Raw genomic sequence first — 19,531 nt, forward strand, 5'->3', positions numbered from 1 at the left:
AGCTCCCCCGACAACCTCGTCGGGGTGACGAAAAAGGAGAAAGGAAGGCAGAGTCAATGACGGAGAGGTAGTGCGGAAAAAAAATCGAAGCATGAAAGGGGGGAGGGTGCCATTGCACTGACACGTCGACTTTGTCGGAATCCACCCTCTTTTGGATGCCGCCGGTGCGAAAATCTCCGGAACAAAAATACACTTTTCGTTGTTCCCCGGGAAATTAAATCCCTCTACGCGGAAACTAACGAACAAATCAACGCGATCGACAGGGCCTGGAATCCTTCTTCTCTCTTTCTCTCTCTCTCTCCCTCTCTCTCTCTAGAATGTCGCCAGCAAAACGCTGAAAACCTTTGGATTAATACACGGAGAATTTGCCATCGACGTATTAAATGTGTGAACATCATATTCTTTTTTTAATCAGAGAAATTCTAATGAAAGAGTAGCGAGAAATTCTAATGAAAGAGTAGCGAGATATTCGTAGCATTTAAATCATTTATATTATTTGCTCTATTTGCCTGCATATTTTTTTTGCGAAGTTTTGGAAAGTATAAATAGATGTAAAATAAAATTCACTCTTCATTTAACTTTCGCGTTTTAGTAAAATTTTAATTCCAAGTTTGGATGCTAAAATATTTAATACGGGAAATTAAAAAGTTGAAGCAAGTAACGACAAGTGTCCAAGTTTTACGTAAGAATTTTTATCTTTCATTCAAGTAAGACGTCTCTAAATGTTTCTTACTATTAACTTGAAGATTTTCGTTTGCATCTTATTAATAGATAAGAACTTTATGAAAAATCCAGTATTTTTTAAAATTCTCCTCCGTTAATTTGTTGAATTATTCATCATCCAAAATATATTCACTTTTTAATTAGTGACTGATAATTTAATCATAATCTATGATTAATTTCTCGCCATCTTTATTTCCATTACTCAATCATGAATACAGATTAATCACGAATATTGGTAATCATAATTACGGCTAATTTTATTACTCGATAATGATTCAGCTAATTACATTTCATCCAACTCCTGCGTATGTTTATTTTCTTTTGGATGTTGTTGCAGAAATGATTTTGCCAACAAAATAGCACGAAAGATTTTTCGGCTCGAGAGTGCATAGCCGAATTCCGCCTGATGTCATAATCGATGCAAGGCACGATTTTTCTCCGTCGATGGTCCATCGCGTCAATGTAGAAGCTGGCGAGGCATCCCATTGGCGCATCCGCTCTTCTACCGTCACAACTGTATTTTTCATGCCTCTCTTCTCGCGCCTTCTCCTTAGTCTTTTTTTTCTTTTTTTTTTTTTATTAAAACCCGCTTTCGAAACCCGTTATCGTCGCGAACGAATACTGCGTTGAATATACGAACGTGAGCAACGCGATGAGCGACATCGTGCACCGATCGCCTCCATTAAACTCGTCGATTTTATCGGGAGCTCTTTCCTGTGCGTCCAGGTTGTGACGTTACGATGAAACATATAAAAAAAAAAAGAAAGAAAGAGGTCAACGGGACAGAACGAGAGAGCGACGCCGGTAAGCTGAGAAGACGGTGCGCCGAAAAATACGCTCGTTAGCTCGTTATTCGCAGGAGAGACAGGTCGGTGATTTTATCGGGATTGCTTTTATAACGATGCAACTTTGCGGATCGGATGTATCCGGCGGAGGAAATAGCGGTGAAATTTGCGATGCAAATGCTACATTAAGCGGTGGAGAGTCGATGTAAAAAGCTGAGACCTGCGCCTGAGCGTACAACGAGATAAATGCGTATTTTTACATGCTGGCGAATATATTTTACTTCATGTGGCGATGATTAATTCCGTTGGTAGAATGTGGGAATATTCACCAGGCGAGTCTGCTTGTTATCATTATGCGGTGTCATCCAACAAGTAGGTCCATAGAGAGAGAAAAAGAGGAGCAGAGAGAAAGGAAGAAGGAAAGAGAAAGTATCTTTTGAAAACGGAAAAAATAGACAACCTAAAAATACACAGACTAAAATGTAGAAATCAAAAGTATAAAACGATAAATCAGAAAACTCATGTATTGAAAATCACACGCAGTGACATTTTTATTATGATATACTGTTAGCTACGCATTGAGAGCTAACTTTATACATTTGCAAAAATTTATTGTATATGAATATTAAAAGCACCAAGATTCGCTTCAACCGGAAATAGAATTCTTTGTCTTATTTGATTTATAAATATATATAATATATACATATATATTGTATATACATTTTTATATCGATAATAATAAATTTAATTATACTCATCGGTCAATTTCTACTTATAATTATTTATATACAAATAATTATTTATATACAAATCACTGTATTTGCAAGAGAAATATCAAAATAACAAATTAATTCCGCCAACGGACGCAGGATCTCGCGAGACTCGCGAGTTCGAGTTGTTTACTCTTTTCAATCTTTTCAACTGTGAAGAAAATGAATAAATGAATATTTGTTTCTATGATAAATATGTGTTTTTATTTCTCTTTCTATTTTATATACATTATAATAAAAAAACTGCTTTTCAAACGTTTTAAAACAATTTCATTCTTGAGTCACTTTTGACTCTGCGTCCGCCGTGCGTGCGAATATCACGACGTCCGTTGTCCGACACTTACACTTGTCAAGACACTTCAGATAATATGAATTGTAAAATTAAGATAATAATAAATAAAACAAAGTTACGGCATTTTTAAACGGGTTCTATATTTTAAGCTAAGCTAAAAGTAAGCTAAAGGGTCGCATTAATCGCCGTCAGTATTTTATCCATAGAAATATTTAATCTGTGCAGTCAAATCGCTCTCTATTTTAAAGCGTTTTGAGGAAGAGCTCGATGAATTCGTGACAAGCGAACTCTCCACGTATAACGTAATTACATAATATATGAAACATTTCTGCCGAGAAGACGAAATGAAAATAGCCGTCAATAATAGCGCGATTTCTTCAATGGGTGAAATCGACTAGGCGGCTTGCCTAACGATACCCACCTCGACTTTTCCAAGAAACGCGACTCGCAAGGCGAATCCGTTCCGCTTCGTGTATGTCGACACATCACGAGGGAGAACTTAAAAGCTTGTGATATGCATGTGCATGGTAAAATGACATTCGTGTACCGATTATACCGGAAATATAAATTTTTCAGCGAATATCCGTCGTATCAAAGTTAAAGAAGGCTCTCAAAGCGACTGTAAGTTGAGCCTTGTGATCCTTAGATTGACACTGGCAACTTTCTAATTTATCCATTAGTTCATTTACATAATTTCGTTCAATTTTCTAATTATTTTCTATGAGTTTTAATTTCAGAATAATAAAATCTCAATAAATTTCATATCTCTGTGATTCTCTCTAATTTTGTTCTTTTTTCTGTACATTATCCAAGAGAGCTAAATATTTAATAGCTCAGTTCCTTTCTTCCGCGAAAAAAAGCAATGGTCCGACGAAAGTCGCATAAAATAGCAGCATCCGGCCGTATATCCATTATGCGTGTACTCAAAGAGGGAAAAAACGTGGCCTCTCGCTCACGTACGTCACGCATCTTTTCCCCTTCCAACGGTATTGGGCACCAGGAGAGTAGGCACTTCTCCGGAATACTCCGGTATATATCACGTGTCGTACGTTACGAGGACTTTAGTGTTTATCGGGAGGAAGGGGAGAAAAGGCCCGAATACGTGCTTCTCCTGGGTCCAGTGTAGTCCAGTGTGTCGCGGTGAGAGGACTGTGGCCGAGTCGACCGCAAGAAAGAGCACACGAGAGAGATTTCCTCGGCAGGTCGCCGCTACTGCACGCACATACACACATCATCTGTACCAGCGCAGCGATCGATACCGTCTCCACTTTTTCGTCCCACCTAAGATCAAACGACGCGATCTTGAACACCGACCGACCTCCGGCTTTCGGTATGGCTCCGGCAATCAAGGTGAGTGACGAACGTGCGCAACAGGTTGATGCACTTTCTCGCGCGCGCAGTACGCACACCCTATGTATACACTATACATATATATGTATATGTGTGTGTATATATATATACACACGGTCGGTGATTTAAAGTTTCGGGGGAGAACACCCTCCAGAGAGAGCAACTCGCTCTCGCGAAGCTGAGCGAAACGGTTGTTTCGGTATGCAAGGAAAATTCTTGCCACCGAGAATCTCCCGCGCGATATCGTCCCGAGAAGCTTATTCATCGGACGTTCGGGATACAGTACGAGCTACTTAGGATCCTCCTCGTGGACTCTCGCTCGGTGTCGTACATTTACGACAGAAGTATTTGAGGATAGAGGAGGGTCTACCGCCGCTTCTGCACGATTTATTTTTATTGTAATGCGTTTTACACCGCAACGAATAGCTACTCGGAGACGAATAAATTCGCGTCAAAAAATGCACCGCACTTTGCATAATTGTATATTTGCTTGGGACGTCGTAGAAATTGCGCGGCTCCCACAAAGAATATCTATACATTAAAAAAAGATTAAGTCCAGAATTATCAATCTTGACATATTTATATGAAAAAGACAGTCTTTATAAATTACAAAAAACGTATATCATAATTAAAATTTGTAAATATTATATGATAAATAATACGGTAATGACGACAAGTAAATATTAAGTAACGAGGTAACATAAATCGCGTGATATTAATAATAATAATAATTTGTTTAATTTATCTTATGAAAGTACGTGTATTTCCGTGATTCTTGCTTTTTCCGAAATAAAGAGCGGAACAATTTTTGATCATTCTTGCTGTTCATGTACAGATATTGTATTTAGACGAAGCAAATATTGGAAGTCGATAAAGATTTTATACTACATTGTTGAGTTTGGAATGAAATAATGTTTGCTAGACATGTATGCAAAGGCTCGGATTAATGTGCCATTAGATTAAACCAATAATGTTCCATTGTTATGTGCCTTTGTACAGCTAAACGATCGTACGATGCAAAGTAATTGCATCTTGCGCGGGAAAATACTGTAACGCGCTGTAAAATTGCTTTGGTTCACAAAGCGTGGTTGTTCGTATTATGTATATACATCGAGCCGATAATACGAAAATGCACAAATAACAAAAACAAAAAGCGAAATATCATATCAAGATCTTTCTATAATTAATGAAACAGACACATTATGTATTTTTATCGATTTGCTTAAATATGACAGGATATTGACCTTTATCGAAATTAGATCAACATTTTTGCGTCTCTCGATCTGAAATCTTGTGCCAATAATTATAAAAATCGTTTAAATTAATTACATATTGTTTAAATTAATTACAAATTACGTCAAATTTTGTAACTGTGATAAGGATTGAAAAAGATACGACACAAGCTAAATAGTTGACATATTTTGTTACATACATATATAAAAAAATCAGAAAACACATTTTATATTTATACTTCATACAGGAAAAATTTGATTAACTCGAGATAAAATATGTCTATCGAATCACATAAAGATTAAGTAATCGACATGTTGTACGCGCTCGCAAGAAATGGCTAGGATCGAATCTTACGAAAAGAAATAGCGATTCCTATTGTAATAAAAGCGAATTATCGAATTTCTACACGTAGCACGATAGCTGTATGTGCGACGCGATTGGCAACAGCTTATCGGCAATGCGATAACATTATAATTCATACATATCGCAATCGTATACTTATGCAAAAGGTGTGGAAACATTGCCCGACCTGAATGACAATCGCAAAGAAAATTGTTCAACGATTTTGCAATCTTCAGTGCAATCACTTTAAAGGCGCACTTAAACGATGATAAATAAAATTTCGATGCAACAATATTATCTTCAAGTTTAATAAAATATGAAAAATGAAATAACAATGAATATTAGTTTTAATTTCTACATTTCATATAAAATTGTAAAATGTGATATCAAACGGTGAGAAAATAAATTAAATTTGCATAACGTTTAACGTATTTTTTCATAATTTATTCTAATTTGCGAATAAGAGAGTTTTAAAAAGATATATTTGCATCACAAATAAATTGATGAACGAGATAAATGTGCGTGTCTGTTAATCATCTTAAAATCTACGATTTTATAAGACAAGATCTTAGTATAGGGCTCTAATTTTATTCCGTTTTTCGAAGATACGTGTAAACGTAAAACGTTTATCCGTTTATATTCGCTTTCAAAAAAACGTTTACTTGAAGGTAAACATTTAATTAGCATATCCGTTTATAAAAGAAATATTTTTCCGAATATACGTGTTTTATTATACATTTAAACGAAAATACATTTATATGTATATTTAACATATCCATCTATGAAAAACAACTTTTCGAATATTTTAACGTTTTTTAATAAAATTAAAAATCGAATTTTTTGCATTTTCTCAATTCGTCACATTCCTTAATAAAGGGATAAACGTTTATATAAAAAAAGTGAAAATATTCGGAAAAACGATTCTAATAAACGGATATGCTAATTATACGTGTAAACGTGTTTTCGTTTAAACGTATAATAGTTAATTACACGTACATTCGGAAAAACGTTTCTAATAAACGGATATACTAATTATATGTGTAAACGTATTTTCGTTTAAACGTATAATAGCGAGCTCTAGTATAAATACACACTAAAATTTCATTCGAGTACGGTTTCGCTCGACAATGATTAATCTACAATCTACTATTAATTTTGTTCTCCACTGCTCCGCATGAATATTGTGCCCGAAAGAGCACAAGTTATATTATTTATTAGTAATATTATTTACCAATATCAAAACGAGAAGACGCGTACTCCCGGCGACAATCTCGCTAGTATATCTCGATTACCGCCAAGCAACGGTAAATTAGTTTGATAACCGTAAATTAACGCGGCCACAAATAATGCTGCGCCAACGGGGGAAGGAACGTCGCTAAATTATTATTTATCGAACGGCGACGCTGGTATCGGTCGTATAACTTGCAGCTTGCAGGACTGCTTCCGCTGATATATCTCTAGCTACCATTCACCGATGAGAGTACTCTCCATTCGCGGTGGGTGTGGATTATTAATTTATAACCGCGAAATGCCGTTGCAACGCGCGTATAGACGTGACGACGAGACGCGTCGAGTAAATCATCGTAATCGAAGCGAGGTGAAAGTGCCGTGTCGATAACTGCGCGTAATTATTGCAGTATACGGGCACGAGCAATAAACGTAATTAATACTATACCAACAGTGCGGTTTCGCGACGCGTCGCGTCGTATGCTTACGGTGCATTATCAGCCGTTACATTCAATACGATCGTAATTAACGGCCCGTATGCGAATCGCCGTATGTACAACAGATGAAGAGAGAGAGAGAGAGAGAGAGAGAGAGAGAGAGAGAGAGAGACATGTAGTGTGCACGGCACTCATTGGACTAAACATTCCGACGCATTATAACGCGCGAGGAGGACCGATATTAACGCGACGTGCCGGCGATAAAATCTATATATCGACGCCAATTTGCCATTCAGAACGGGCAATAATTCTTATAATCCACACCGGTTTGCGGAAGTAAACGGTTTTGCGCGAGCGCGCCCCTGCCTCAAATCCACAAATCACTCCTACGTTATATATATATGTACATGGCGCGGGCTGTGATTTACGGAGCCGTCGCGATTATTAGGATTCTGCCACAAAAGTCGAAATTCGAGATTCCGTCGGGAAATCAGACGAACGGAGGCGAGTGTGCTAAGTGTGACCTGAAATGCAAAACCTAATTACGCCGTAATTAAGCCGCATTTAGGTCGTGAGACTCGTTGTTGCTAGACATGCAACATTGTTAATAAATGTGAAGTTTTACAGTTAACTTTAGAAAAAGAGGTCAATTATTTTATTCAAATTACACATTAATTCTATTCAAATTTTTAATTGAAGAATTGACGAATTTAAGAAAACTGAAGAATTTGAGATGCAATCACGAAAAAAATGGTTTTGCTGAATCATCTAAAAATTCAGTTACAATTTATTGTAGATACGAATCTGAAGATAATTTTATTAAACTGTCAAAATAATTATGTAGGGTTCTCAAACTGATTGCTAGAATATCATAATTTTTTGTAGTATTGTTTATTATCCTTAAGTTTCCAATGTAATTATTTAATTGTTTAATAAAATTATTTTTAGAATTTTCTATATCTAGCTAAATTTTTTTTAGATATTTCCGTTTAATTTTTTCCATCTTCCTATCGAAATGGTCAATTCGTCACCGAGAAGGTTATTGCAATCGACAGGGAAGAATTTGGTATTCAACCTCGCATATATTATCCATAGTACTTAGCATTACAGTGAAAAAAAACATAAAAAATTCATCGTAAACCCAACTACACGCGTACGTAAAAAGCCGCACAGGCAAGAAAAAAAATCGGACGATCGTAAAGCCCGAGGTTATTCGAAATCCAGGCCGGAGAAAGCAGTGAAAGGGCGAGGCGGGGATTAAAAATTCAAATTATAACGCTGCACGTATAGCAAAAGGGAATAAAAACAAAAGATAAAACAAAACTGTAGTCTGCAAATCATACGTTTCCGATCGCGGCGCGAATAGCTCGAGCTTCCAAACGGGTTTACTTACGAGGAGATATGCAAAAGAGGACCTCGATCAGCGAGAATACGTAGCACAAAGGATGTCAAAGGAATCCAATAAACAGCGCGCGAAGGAATTCGATTGCCTACGGGTTCAGGTATATTACGGACTCGTAATAATCTAGAAATACGTTCCTACGCCCGAACTATCGTGTCGGATAATCAAACGCGTCTCCATAAACTCGTTCTATTAATGACTACGAAGCAACGTGACACGCACATACACACGTACACTTTTTCGATTGCCGCATAAATCCAAAAGAGCCAATTGACCCATATCCCATTTTGAGGTATAAAAACTATCACCAGCGACAGGACCATCATCGAGCAGCGGTTGTCGGTACTTTCAAACATCCCTATATATGTACAGTTCGAAACAGGCATTTACTTTTCAAATGCCCATCATGTAGTATACATATTTGATGTTTTGAAAATGTCATAAGTGGTATCCAATATTCAACGTCGACTTCATACCATATCCAATAAATAGTTTCAATCGAATAAATACGCGGTTCATGTGAAGTATTTAAGTAGTTTCCAGATATTGCGCGGTCGTGCGAGCTCTTAAAGAGAATCCTCTTTAATCCGAATGAAATAATAGTATCGTGCCGTGCAATAACATAAATACAAAATTAGCGAACACTCGTTAGCGCCCGCTGAATCTTTCAAGAACCCTTAATGAGAAAGACCACGGACGAATGTGTTGCGGTACAAATGCGGTACCGAGCGAGGAGAAAATTCACTTCCCGAATTAGAATGGCCGTGAGTTTATGAAAAAAGGAGAGAATCATCGCGGTGACAAGGAGGTAATTTAAAAGCGGCAACCTTGGTTAAACCCCGACTACGACGATGACGACGACGACAATACGCGACGCGACGCGACTAGGGAGGAGAGAGAAGAACGAGCAAACAGAGATTGGAACTACTCGCATACCCGCCGTCGTATAGCAGCGGCACGACGGTGGGTTGCTGCTTGTTTAGCCGTGTTAGCTTTGGCGTGCGCACCGCCTCGCCTGCAGGCCAGCCCTACCTTATCCGCTTTCGTTACCGCATGACAGACGTGCTTCCGCCCTTATTGTCGGATGGCCGCACAGCTAATTTCACCCCCCATACAGGGATTGCAGGTATATCCGTGCGCACGCTCCGTCCTGTGTCTCCCGTGTCCCTCCAAAGCCGGGGAACCCGTTTACCATAATACTTGCAGATGGTGTAATCACGTTAAGCACTGTCGTTGGGATATCGTCGGTGTTAATAAATTTAACGTCGCGCCGCGCGGTTCGCCGCAATACGCGTAAAACGACAATCCCTTTTTTACGCTCCACGGCGTTACGGCGAAAATCCGAGAGGCAATGAAGCCGTGGAACTATAATCATGAAACGCTCTAGAAAATCTGGATTTGTTTAACTGTGGTATCGATCCGATAAACAAGAAACATTTTGAAACGTTACAGCTCGTATTTCAGGAACGTTACTGGGAAGATTCAGTAATTATAATAATAATTGGTACACTATTGTGGCTCACGTATTTGCATGTATAATTATGTTGCAGATCCTCGTCTTGGCCTGCGCTCTGCTCGCTACAGCGATGGCCGCTGAATCGGACAGCGAGGGGCAGCAATCTGGCAGATCGCGGGTTTCTGACGAACAACTGAATATGGCTCTAAGCGACAAACGTTACTTGAACAGACAGCTTAAGTGCGCCCTGGGAGAGGCGCCGTGCGATCCCGTCGGACGACGTTTGAAAAGTACGAGTTAGACTTCGTTAACGCGGAGAGATCGCATCTCCCGCGATTATCCTAAACAGGAGTTAGAATAAAATTCCAATTCTTCTTTGATATCGCGATCCTGAGGCATAAGCCAAAAAAAACGATCGACTTTTACAGTACTTTGAGAAAAAGGTCATAGGGAATAGAAGATGCTCGGTATTTTCAGAGTAAATTAGCAATGTTTATCGTATCGGAATTGTGCAAGACAAAGTTTACGACTGGTGTAATTTCCATGTAATTTCGGTGAGTTCAATTTCCACTGTGAGAGATACGCGAACAAGAACGTCACGCTAATTGTCACGTTTCCGTCGTCGTAGAGTAAACATAGAGGTCGAACGTTTTCGTGTGTCTGTGGAAGCAGAACCTAAGCTCTCAGTGAGATCGTATCAGTCTCAATCCTTTATCGAAAGCATTAAATATTGAGCATTACCTCCAACTATTCAAATTTGTACCATAAACGTTTATTCGCTTTTGAGGCGAACCTCCCTTTCTATTCTTCTATCCTTATTTTTCGTCCCACGCTCACCTCATAAAAGGTTAAAATTAACATCAGAGATTCCAGAACGAACTGTATATACTCGCGGAAATGTTAAACATCAAATATCATTATATCTTGCGATAATATTGTGTGCACACACATGAATCTCAAGAGAAACTTGCGCATACACGTTTACGTACTACATAAAACCGACCCGAAAATTCTGTTGAAATCCTACGTCGTTATTTTACCCAGGTTTAGTGCCGCTGGTTCTGAGAGGCTCCTGCCCGCAGTGCAGTCCCGAAGAAACACGTCAGATCAAGAAGGTCCTTTCTCACATTCAGCGATCCTTCCCGAAGGAGTGGAACAGGATAGTGCAACAATACGCCGGAGTTCCGTAAACGAGATATGATATAAGCGCGCCAGCCACGAGGCTGGATGTACAGAATATAGCGACAAAGGATATAATGGATCATATACGGGAATACCGTCGATCACATTCATTTATTTAATAATATTGTTATCGAATGCACAAGAAGAATATAGCTCGACCGAAAGAGATATATTTAACCTTCTATCTGTAATCTGAGTTTTTTTTCCAACTCAAGTCTTTTTTATAACCAATAAAATCTAACTAATGGATTCTCAAAATATAAACAATAAATCTATAACTAAGGGTAAGTGAGAGTAAATAACTGTGAATAAATAATCAAGTTTTTTTTACTAATTAAATTTTCAAAAAGTATGAGTCAGAGTTATTTTTCATTATTTCTATTACATTATCAAACAGCTTTCTCGATTATTTTAAGAGACTAGACTCCGCTCTCCTTTATTTTGGAATAATTTGAGAGTGAAATTTCGCTTGTACTAAAAAAGATCCAGATTATAAACTAGAGGATTAAAATATCATCTGCAGAGGCACATACGTAGAAAGGTAGTTTTGATATGTGAAGATTTTATCTGTATTATCTATTATTTATGTAAGATGTTGTACATGTATAAATTCTATTCGCACATTTGACATATTTTATTTTAATAAAATTTATTGTTTTATCATTTTTAATTTAACTCACATATATTTATTTTGCGTCGAAGTGTCGCCTTCCATTTCATTAAAACAGTACGCGTACACCGCGTCTCATCCTTGCCGCTTTATTTCGCGGTATTTAAGCTTCACTTTCTGTTCTGGATCACACAAAGTACCAACGTGCCGCGACAACGACGCACGTTTACATGCGTTCGTTACATTAAAGCGTGATTCGCATTCGCGATGTATAACATCGATTAGGGATATTGGTGTTAAACCTGCGCGTGATCCACGAGAACGGATCGCATTACACGCGTTGTTATTAAGGCTTATAAGTATATCGGGCTCTCGCAAGGACGGTTTAGATGTTTGACCAGGTTTATCGAGTATTAATGACGATCAACAAGTTGCTAATTTATTTGGTACATAATTAACACTATATCTTCGCGCTATATACACCATGATTGCACCCTGATTTGGATTTCGCTGCCCCTGCTGTGAATATTAATTCTACCGTGTCTCGATGTCAAAGCCCTTGTATGCATGCTAATTTAAGTTTGCTTCGTATGCCGTTGCGGACTGCGAAATAGGCTAGTAATTAAACTTTATAAACATTGATAAAAGTGTGCGAATAGCGCAGCAATAACATCGTCGCCTTAAAGTTTGAAAAGACGCGTTTCAATATTTGCTGCACTGCGGCAGAACTATTTGAGGAAACTTCTCAGCTGTCAGTGACGTCAGTATGCTGTAAGTTGGAATACGTCCCTTACTCACAGTTTGCAATAATCCCAGAATGGAACGAGTCATGCCAATTTGTCAGCAACTAGTTATCGTTTAAAGTGGCATCATTCAGCGAGCTAACACCGAAACTGACCTGTTTTAGACGAACCGCAACACGTAAATTGATATTAAAAACGTTACACGAAGAGAAAACACTTGAAAACTCGAGTCCTATTAAACGTTATATTCGCAATATGAAACTCGTCACAATCGTTCGCGCAGTAGATACGGACAGACTATTATCAGACATCTAAAAATGTTATTTTGCGACACGTAAATATCCGTTTGACTGCCGATATTTTCAGCGATGATTTCTCGACGAGACGACTATTCAGTTTTTTATATAATTGAAAACCGTCTCTCGGACCTGCAAAAATCTCGGTGAAGGACGTGATGTACAAAACTGTGCGTTGTCCTAAAACGGCTGCAACCGTGGTAGACAAATCTATTGCGTCACTTCGCAAGTTGCGAATCCTTCAACGACACTCGCACGTCCCCGTCTGACTATTTATCGACCACGTGTACCCAGCCGTTCAAACTGGTTTTCGATGATGCTTTCCCGAGAGAAGCGGAGATCTCGACAATTCAGGAAATCCGATTTGCCACTCCGTCTATCCTCGCAAAATTCAAAATTGAAGTCTACGTAGAAATAAGCGAAGAAAGACGCTGACAATTCCCGCATGTACGGCGTTCGCATACAGTGTGCTTCCAAAATGCTTGGACAAACTTTGTGAATGTAATCTTCAAACAATTTGTAGCTTATTTTTCCTTATTAAAAATATTAATATGTTTGAAGCGGTTAGGTTTAAAATAAAAAGTTCATCCACAAATTAAATTTCAGTAATGGACATACTGTTAAATATAATAGTATCAAATTTAACTTAACGTGAGTCGCTACTGCTTCTACTCTCAATTATATCGTTATTTTATAATAAAACAATGATTATATTTGACACAATACAGTGTCAATTTGTCAATATATAGTGTCAAACTGACACGATATAGTTTCAAATTTAACTATTGTTTCGGTAAAAAATAACTATATTTAGTAGGATATATTTAGTAGGAGCAGTGGTAACTCACGTTAGGTTAAATTTGATGAACTATAGATTTAACAGTGCATATAACTATCGAAATCCTATATCCAATTTTAGGTTTATTTTAAAAGAATTCCGATTCAAGTATCCGTTAAATATTAAATACGTTGGCAACTAAGTTGCTAGAGTATTTAATATTTAAAGTTAAAAGGAGAAACGTAGCTCAAATCAATTTCCGCTGAGGAAAAATCGGCGCCAACTTGATCAAGTTGAACATCAGCAAAGCTCGCCTGAGTATTTCAGTAACATCCTGTACAAGGTGCGACACGACAAGATTCGACTCACGTAATGCTTGTGCATTTTGCATCAGTAAGACGCGATACAATTTAAACAGCTCGTCTTGCCGACTGCAATATGAACTGAATACACTGATTAAATCGACTTTAGAGCGATTGTGCGATTATCGCATCGATATGATCACAGTTACGAATCAAATTCCCGTCCAACAGATATTTAATCGCTGGATAATTAATCCTTCGATCGATGGGCGATTTCCTACATGGGGCGGTTGTATTCGAGAGTGCCGTCTCGCCGACTAGTTGAAGTCGAAGCTACCTCCCTCAGCAAACATTTGTTCTTCTTGATTGATACGCGATAATACACTTTCATTCGGGAGGGACAAATATTGAATCCCGTCGAAGAAATGTGGAGACAGTATGTTTGCACATCTCGTGTATGTGTCTCGCTGGATGATATTGTACATACGTGTGTCTTATGTATTTACACAATCGTCTACAATTTCATTGCTCATTCGCGCGATAGAGCAGTATTTACATCCGGAAGTTTAAAAATTTCCAACTCCAGCGAGAATCGAGGAAAGGCGGGTCGGAAAAATCGCTTGTTACGCCCGAATGCGAATCGTTGATAAAAAAAAGACAGGCGTACTTTAATTACTTTTAATTGCTCTGAACAACTTGCAACAATACTCACGTTCTACTAATTAAAATTAAACCGAGTGGTATATACACTAGTGAAAATTGTTCGACTCAGATTCGACGGAAGTTGATTATTTCGAGTACTTGGGTTCCATTTAATTAAAGAAACAAAACAAATAACGATGTTATATATTGGCTAGAAAAAATTCTTACTCGTATTTCTCCTAATTATTAATTAATTAGCACAGTTATGTTTACGATGTAATTTGTATACCTACTCATGCGCGCAAATATCGCGGTAACTTTGTCACATCTTGCCTCGTTTCCTCTTGGCACACATGGCGAACTGAGGGCAATATGTAACCTGACGATGAGCAGTGTCGCACAAACGATTTTCCGAAACGACGATATCACGGCCTCGGGAAAGTGGCGTTATATAGCCGTAAGATTATTCCGGTGTCGGACAGATTTCCGTGGTCGTTCGATGGCGGGACCTCCGCCTTATAATTCGTTATACGAGCGTGGTAAAACGGCCATACCTTCACCGCATCGTATATACCGCTGCAACCGCTACCGCCGTCGCCGTCGTCACCGCCGCTGCCGCAAATCCACGACGTCGTTAAAACGACCAGTCTTCAACGTCGTCTGAAAGTTCCCTCGGCGCCGGGCTCATCCTGAGGGATCATCATTTCCACTCTTTATCGACCGCCGTACAAAAGGCAACTCGTTTTGCCCGATGGAAAACAGATAAAAAGATCCCTCCCTCTCCATCTTTTTCTTTATATACAGATCTATGTACACGGAGAGGGTATACGCCGCCTACGTACGAAGTGCTGAGAGACCAAAGGAGAACTTGAAGAGAGTATAGGGGAAAAAAACTTCCGAAGGAAAGTTTTCAACGAGAAGGAGACTTCGTTGAACGGTACGAAGAGCCGGGCGAGAGTGATTTCTTTGGTTCGCCCCGCTCGAACTTCGCATTTTTGCGGCAGTCGCCGCGTGCACGGATATAGCCGAGATTCTCGCTTCGTGCGATGTTCAAGTGCGCGATTAATATTTTAATGCTGTTCCTTTTCCTTACCCAGGTAGAAACTGCTACCCGCTTAAGAGAATTATCCGTGAAACATTCACCTTATTTCGCTTATTTCGTTTCACGCGTTTTTTCCTCTCGACGTTAAGCATCTTGACATTCAAACAAAGCATTAAATTAAATTTCCAGCCAAGCAACGCCCGGTTAAAATTGCGAAAGAAATATCGTAAAAAATGAGGTTTTTTTTTATTTACATCAGATTAAGCTCGAAACGCTTACTAATTATCGATGTTAATTACCAACCCTCATAGCTGATGAAATAAATTTCTACTTTCAGTAATCTTTTTGTTTCGCTGCCAAGTAGTACTAATTCCACGTTCTCAAGAGCCACTTCCTAAAGAGGCGCAAGATTGACTGTTGATTCTCTCGGAGGCTCACGGGACATTTAGCAAAGAGAAAGAGAGGCGCTTTAATTACGTTTGAGAGCACGAGGGGCGGTCGACGCGATGCGACGCGAAAACGTGAAACAGGATTACGGTACGCGACGTTAACGGCGCTTAAACACACGAGAGGAATTTCCGTCGCGCTCGCGGGCCACGTGGCACAATGCATGAATGTGAGAGCGTATACGCGAGACTCGTGAATGACCCGGACTCCGGCCTCTCTCGCTCCCTGCGTCGATATATGCACGCACACGGTGCATTCCTCTCTCGCATGCACCGCGCGCGAACTGCACGCCGACCTCCGGCACGGACATTACCGTGGCCCGTGCCGACACGTGGCAGCGGAGAGAGCGCGAGAGCCGACGATGAAGACGAAGAGAGACGACGGGAGTAGGAGAGACAGGACGAGCGAGAGAAATTGCCGTGGCTCGAAAAGGCTTTAATGAAAGTTGCCTGTTGCTTGCACAAATCGCTACGTCGCCTCGACGGAGAAAATCTCTATCCCGGCCTATCTTCCTCATCCTTTTTTTCCCTCGAGAACATACACGTGCCTTCATGTGGTGACTGGTGCTAATGGTGCCGCGCGAGTTTATCTGTTCTTATTAGAGGTGAAGAGTTCACCGTAAAAAGGACGTGTGATTAATGGTGGCATGAGGGAAACAGGCATAAAAATTTAAATCCTGCATTGTTAAAGGGGGAACGCCGCGCGAAACACGTACATAAATGAAATCTAAAAACATAATTCGCGCTGAGAATAAAAGAAAGAAAAGCCGTTTGCCTCTATGATTAATGCTTTTTATATTGCGTTTTTATTTCGTACAGACTTCGCAATTATGCATGTCTCGTCTATAATGAGCTGGAACGTGCCGTCGAATGTCCCTCGGATTACGATAAAAACGGAACTTTTGCTAGCACGCGCGTGTTTTTGCGATCCAATTCAAACGCACTATCAATCAAACACATATTAATTAAGAGGGCGTGGAGAAGTCGCGGGTGGCAAGCGCGCAGCTGCGTGCGTGTGAAATATGATATTCGGTGACAATTACGCGGTAGTAGCAGTTAAACGTTGGAATTATTCCGCTTTTTGATGCTGCGTCAAAAAGTGATGCATAATCCAATGACGCGACGACGCTCGATAGAGGTTCCACTTACCCAAACGAACGCTAGTCGATTATAATGATAATAGAATGCTCAATTTTTCAATGAGCCTATTACGCGACAGTGTTTTACGTGCACTTTGTCAAAAGCAGCGTAAATTTTAGCGATAAAAATAAATGCGGCAGTTATGTCAACTATATCAGTCGGTTCTTTGTCGGTATTACTGTTATCGCTATATTTATTGCTATCGTCCCTCTTTTGTACACGGTCCTGGCATTGTACTTAACATCCCTGCGCATGGTATAGTACAACTTCGTATAACTTAGATTTTTATCACCGTTCCATGACAGGAGATATGCGACGAATAAAAATCAATCGTAAAACGGAACGATGTTTGTAAAGACGCGATATATTCGATCCGCTTTAAGAGCGACTGATAAATCACTCTTTGTGAATTCTTTCTTCGACGATGCTTGATGTTAAGCAATGGTACCGTGGGGCAACTTCGGCGCGCGACGATACTTCCTACGTGACTATCGTTTAAGCCAGTTTCTCAGAGCGGGATATCCGTACTTCGAGTTCCCGACAGCACTAGCCGGGATTTAATGGACTTCCGGAAGTGGGTCATACTTCTAAATAATGCAGTAAACAGAAAGGTGGCTTTGTAGGTACAATGAATTGTGTCGATAAAAAGCATCTACACAACTATAAATCTCGCGTATTTCGTGTACGACATTGACCGTACGTAACAGCGCAAGTAATATCGATATTAATTGATAATTATGATCGTAATAATCCCTCCCGTAAATTGAAACTGGATCATCCCGCTCTGGAACAAAGACAGACCTACATACGCGTCTCTCTTGCCAACAAGCATAATATTTTATTCAATTTCATTTTTGCGCTTCACTTAATTATGTCGGAAATTAACCAGCTTGCGGGAAACACAGAATCGGATAGAGAAATCATTTAATATTATTTAATTTTCAAATCTGCCAATTTCGTTGATGTAATTAACTAAAATCGTACCGTTGATTTGATCAAAATGATTCAAATACGATCGTTTAACTGTTAATCGAGTTTACATGCACAGAACCTCAATTTCGAATTTGAACAAGTAAATGATGGAAAGATCAAATATGTGATGTGATATTTCTATGTAACATAATTTATAGTTAATAATCCTTGAGTAATCAAGAGTGGCGTACACAAAAAACTATCGTGGTAAATAAAGCAATTTTTTTATTATCAAACAGCATTCTTAAAAAAATTTTATTTTTGTACGAAACATAATGATTCAATTAAAAATAAAATAACAATTAAAATATTATGCTGAAAGTTAATAAATAATTATGGTAATAATGTATCTAGAATTATATTGTCACTGAGAGATTAATAAGATAATTAATTATATCATTACATACGCTTTTAAAACATCCATTGTTATTAATGTGAGTGACAAGATAATTGTTACGACAACTTCTATAATCTTCTGTAATCGAATTATCGGACTCAAGCGCCAGAGGGAAATAATAATGTGATATTTTTTTGTATTATTACAGAAGAACCACAGCAGCAATTAAAATAATGTTTTTTCAGATATTAAGGAAAAACAGTTTCATTTTTATACAGAACGAAGATGAATAATTATTAAATTAATAAAAAAATGTTGAGTATATAAAATTATTTATGGTAGGTAAATAGGCAAAGTATTTTATCTCTAATATGAAGCTATCATAAAAAATAAACAAATAAATAGTAGCGTATCTCTGTTTCTTCTGTGCAAGAACAATATTTGCGGATTATGAATTAGGTTTTGTGTGCTTTGTATGCAAAATGAACCGACACTGCATCGATGCTTCGTTCTGCATAGCAACGAAAAGTCCGAAGAAGGAGGACAAAAGCGACCTGCAAGCGCCTGGTGTACTCCGAAGAAAAAGGAAAAAGGGGAAAATGAATAAAAATAAAACCGACGAGGTCGCATGCGAGCGCGGTCGAATATTTATCGATGTCGGTACATAGCGAGAGTAATATGGAAATCGCCGGATTTACCACTTACTCCGATACACGTACATACGGATGCGTGTGCACGAGAAACGACATGGTCCCAATTTTGTTCCGCGTCGTGCTCGTTGGTCGACCGTTGCTCACAAAATCCGTAGACACGAGAATATAACACGACGCGGTACTTATTTAGGCGAGGGTACTGAAAGTTACAATGAAAAGGGAAAAACTACTGACAACTAGTTTCGTTGAAAATGGATCCTCGTAATATTAGAGAGAAAATATTGAGGATTTCTCTTCATCTCTATCTTCATAACTTACTTCCCGTCACTGTGCTTTTCTTCCTTATTATATTTTCTAACATCGAGTACGCG

At 38.8% G+C, this 19,531-nt stretch overlaps 2 protein-coding genes across 2 annotated transcripts in view; one reads left to right on the forward strand and one right to left on the reverse strand.

The window, feature by feature from the left end:
- Positions 1-19,531, reverse strand: part of pygo (pygopus family PHD finger) — an 88,640-nt gene that overhangs the window by 16,143 nt on the left and 52,966 nt on the right. The gene's annotated exons all lie outside the window — the stretch shown is intronic.
- LOC108721259 (chemosensory protein 2) lies at positions 3,610-11,815 on the forward strand. The gene is made up of 3 exons (XM_018445714.1): positions 3,610-3,920; positions 10,112-10,307; positions 11,062-11,815. Exons 1-3 carry the CDS (start codon positions 3,903-3,905, stop codon positions 11,205-11,207), a joined length of 360 nt encoding a protein of 119 aa, XP_018301216.1. The 5' UTR covers positions 3,610-3,902; the 3' UTR covers positions 11,208-11,815.

The sequence above is a fragment of the Mycetomoellerius zeteki genome, unplaced genomic scaffold (genome assembly GCF_001594055.1).
Source record: "Mycetomoellerius zeteki isolate Tzet28-1 unplaced genomic scaffold, Tzet1.0 scaffold164, whole genome shotgun sequence".
In the NCBI taxonomy this organism is placed as follows: Eukaryota; Metazoa; Arthropoda; class Insecta; order Hymenoptera; family Formicidae; genus Mycetomoellerius; species Mycetomoellerius zeteki.

Excerpts from the sequence above, each read along its gene's own strand:
- LOC108721259 (XM_018445714.1), top strand. Across the intron at positions 10,308-11,061 it reads CGTCGGACGACGTTTGAAAA|GTTTAGTGCCGCTGGTTCTG; the intron begins GTACGAGTTAGA and ends TATTTTACCCAG.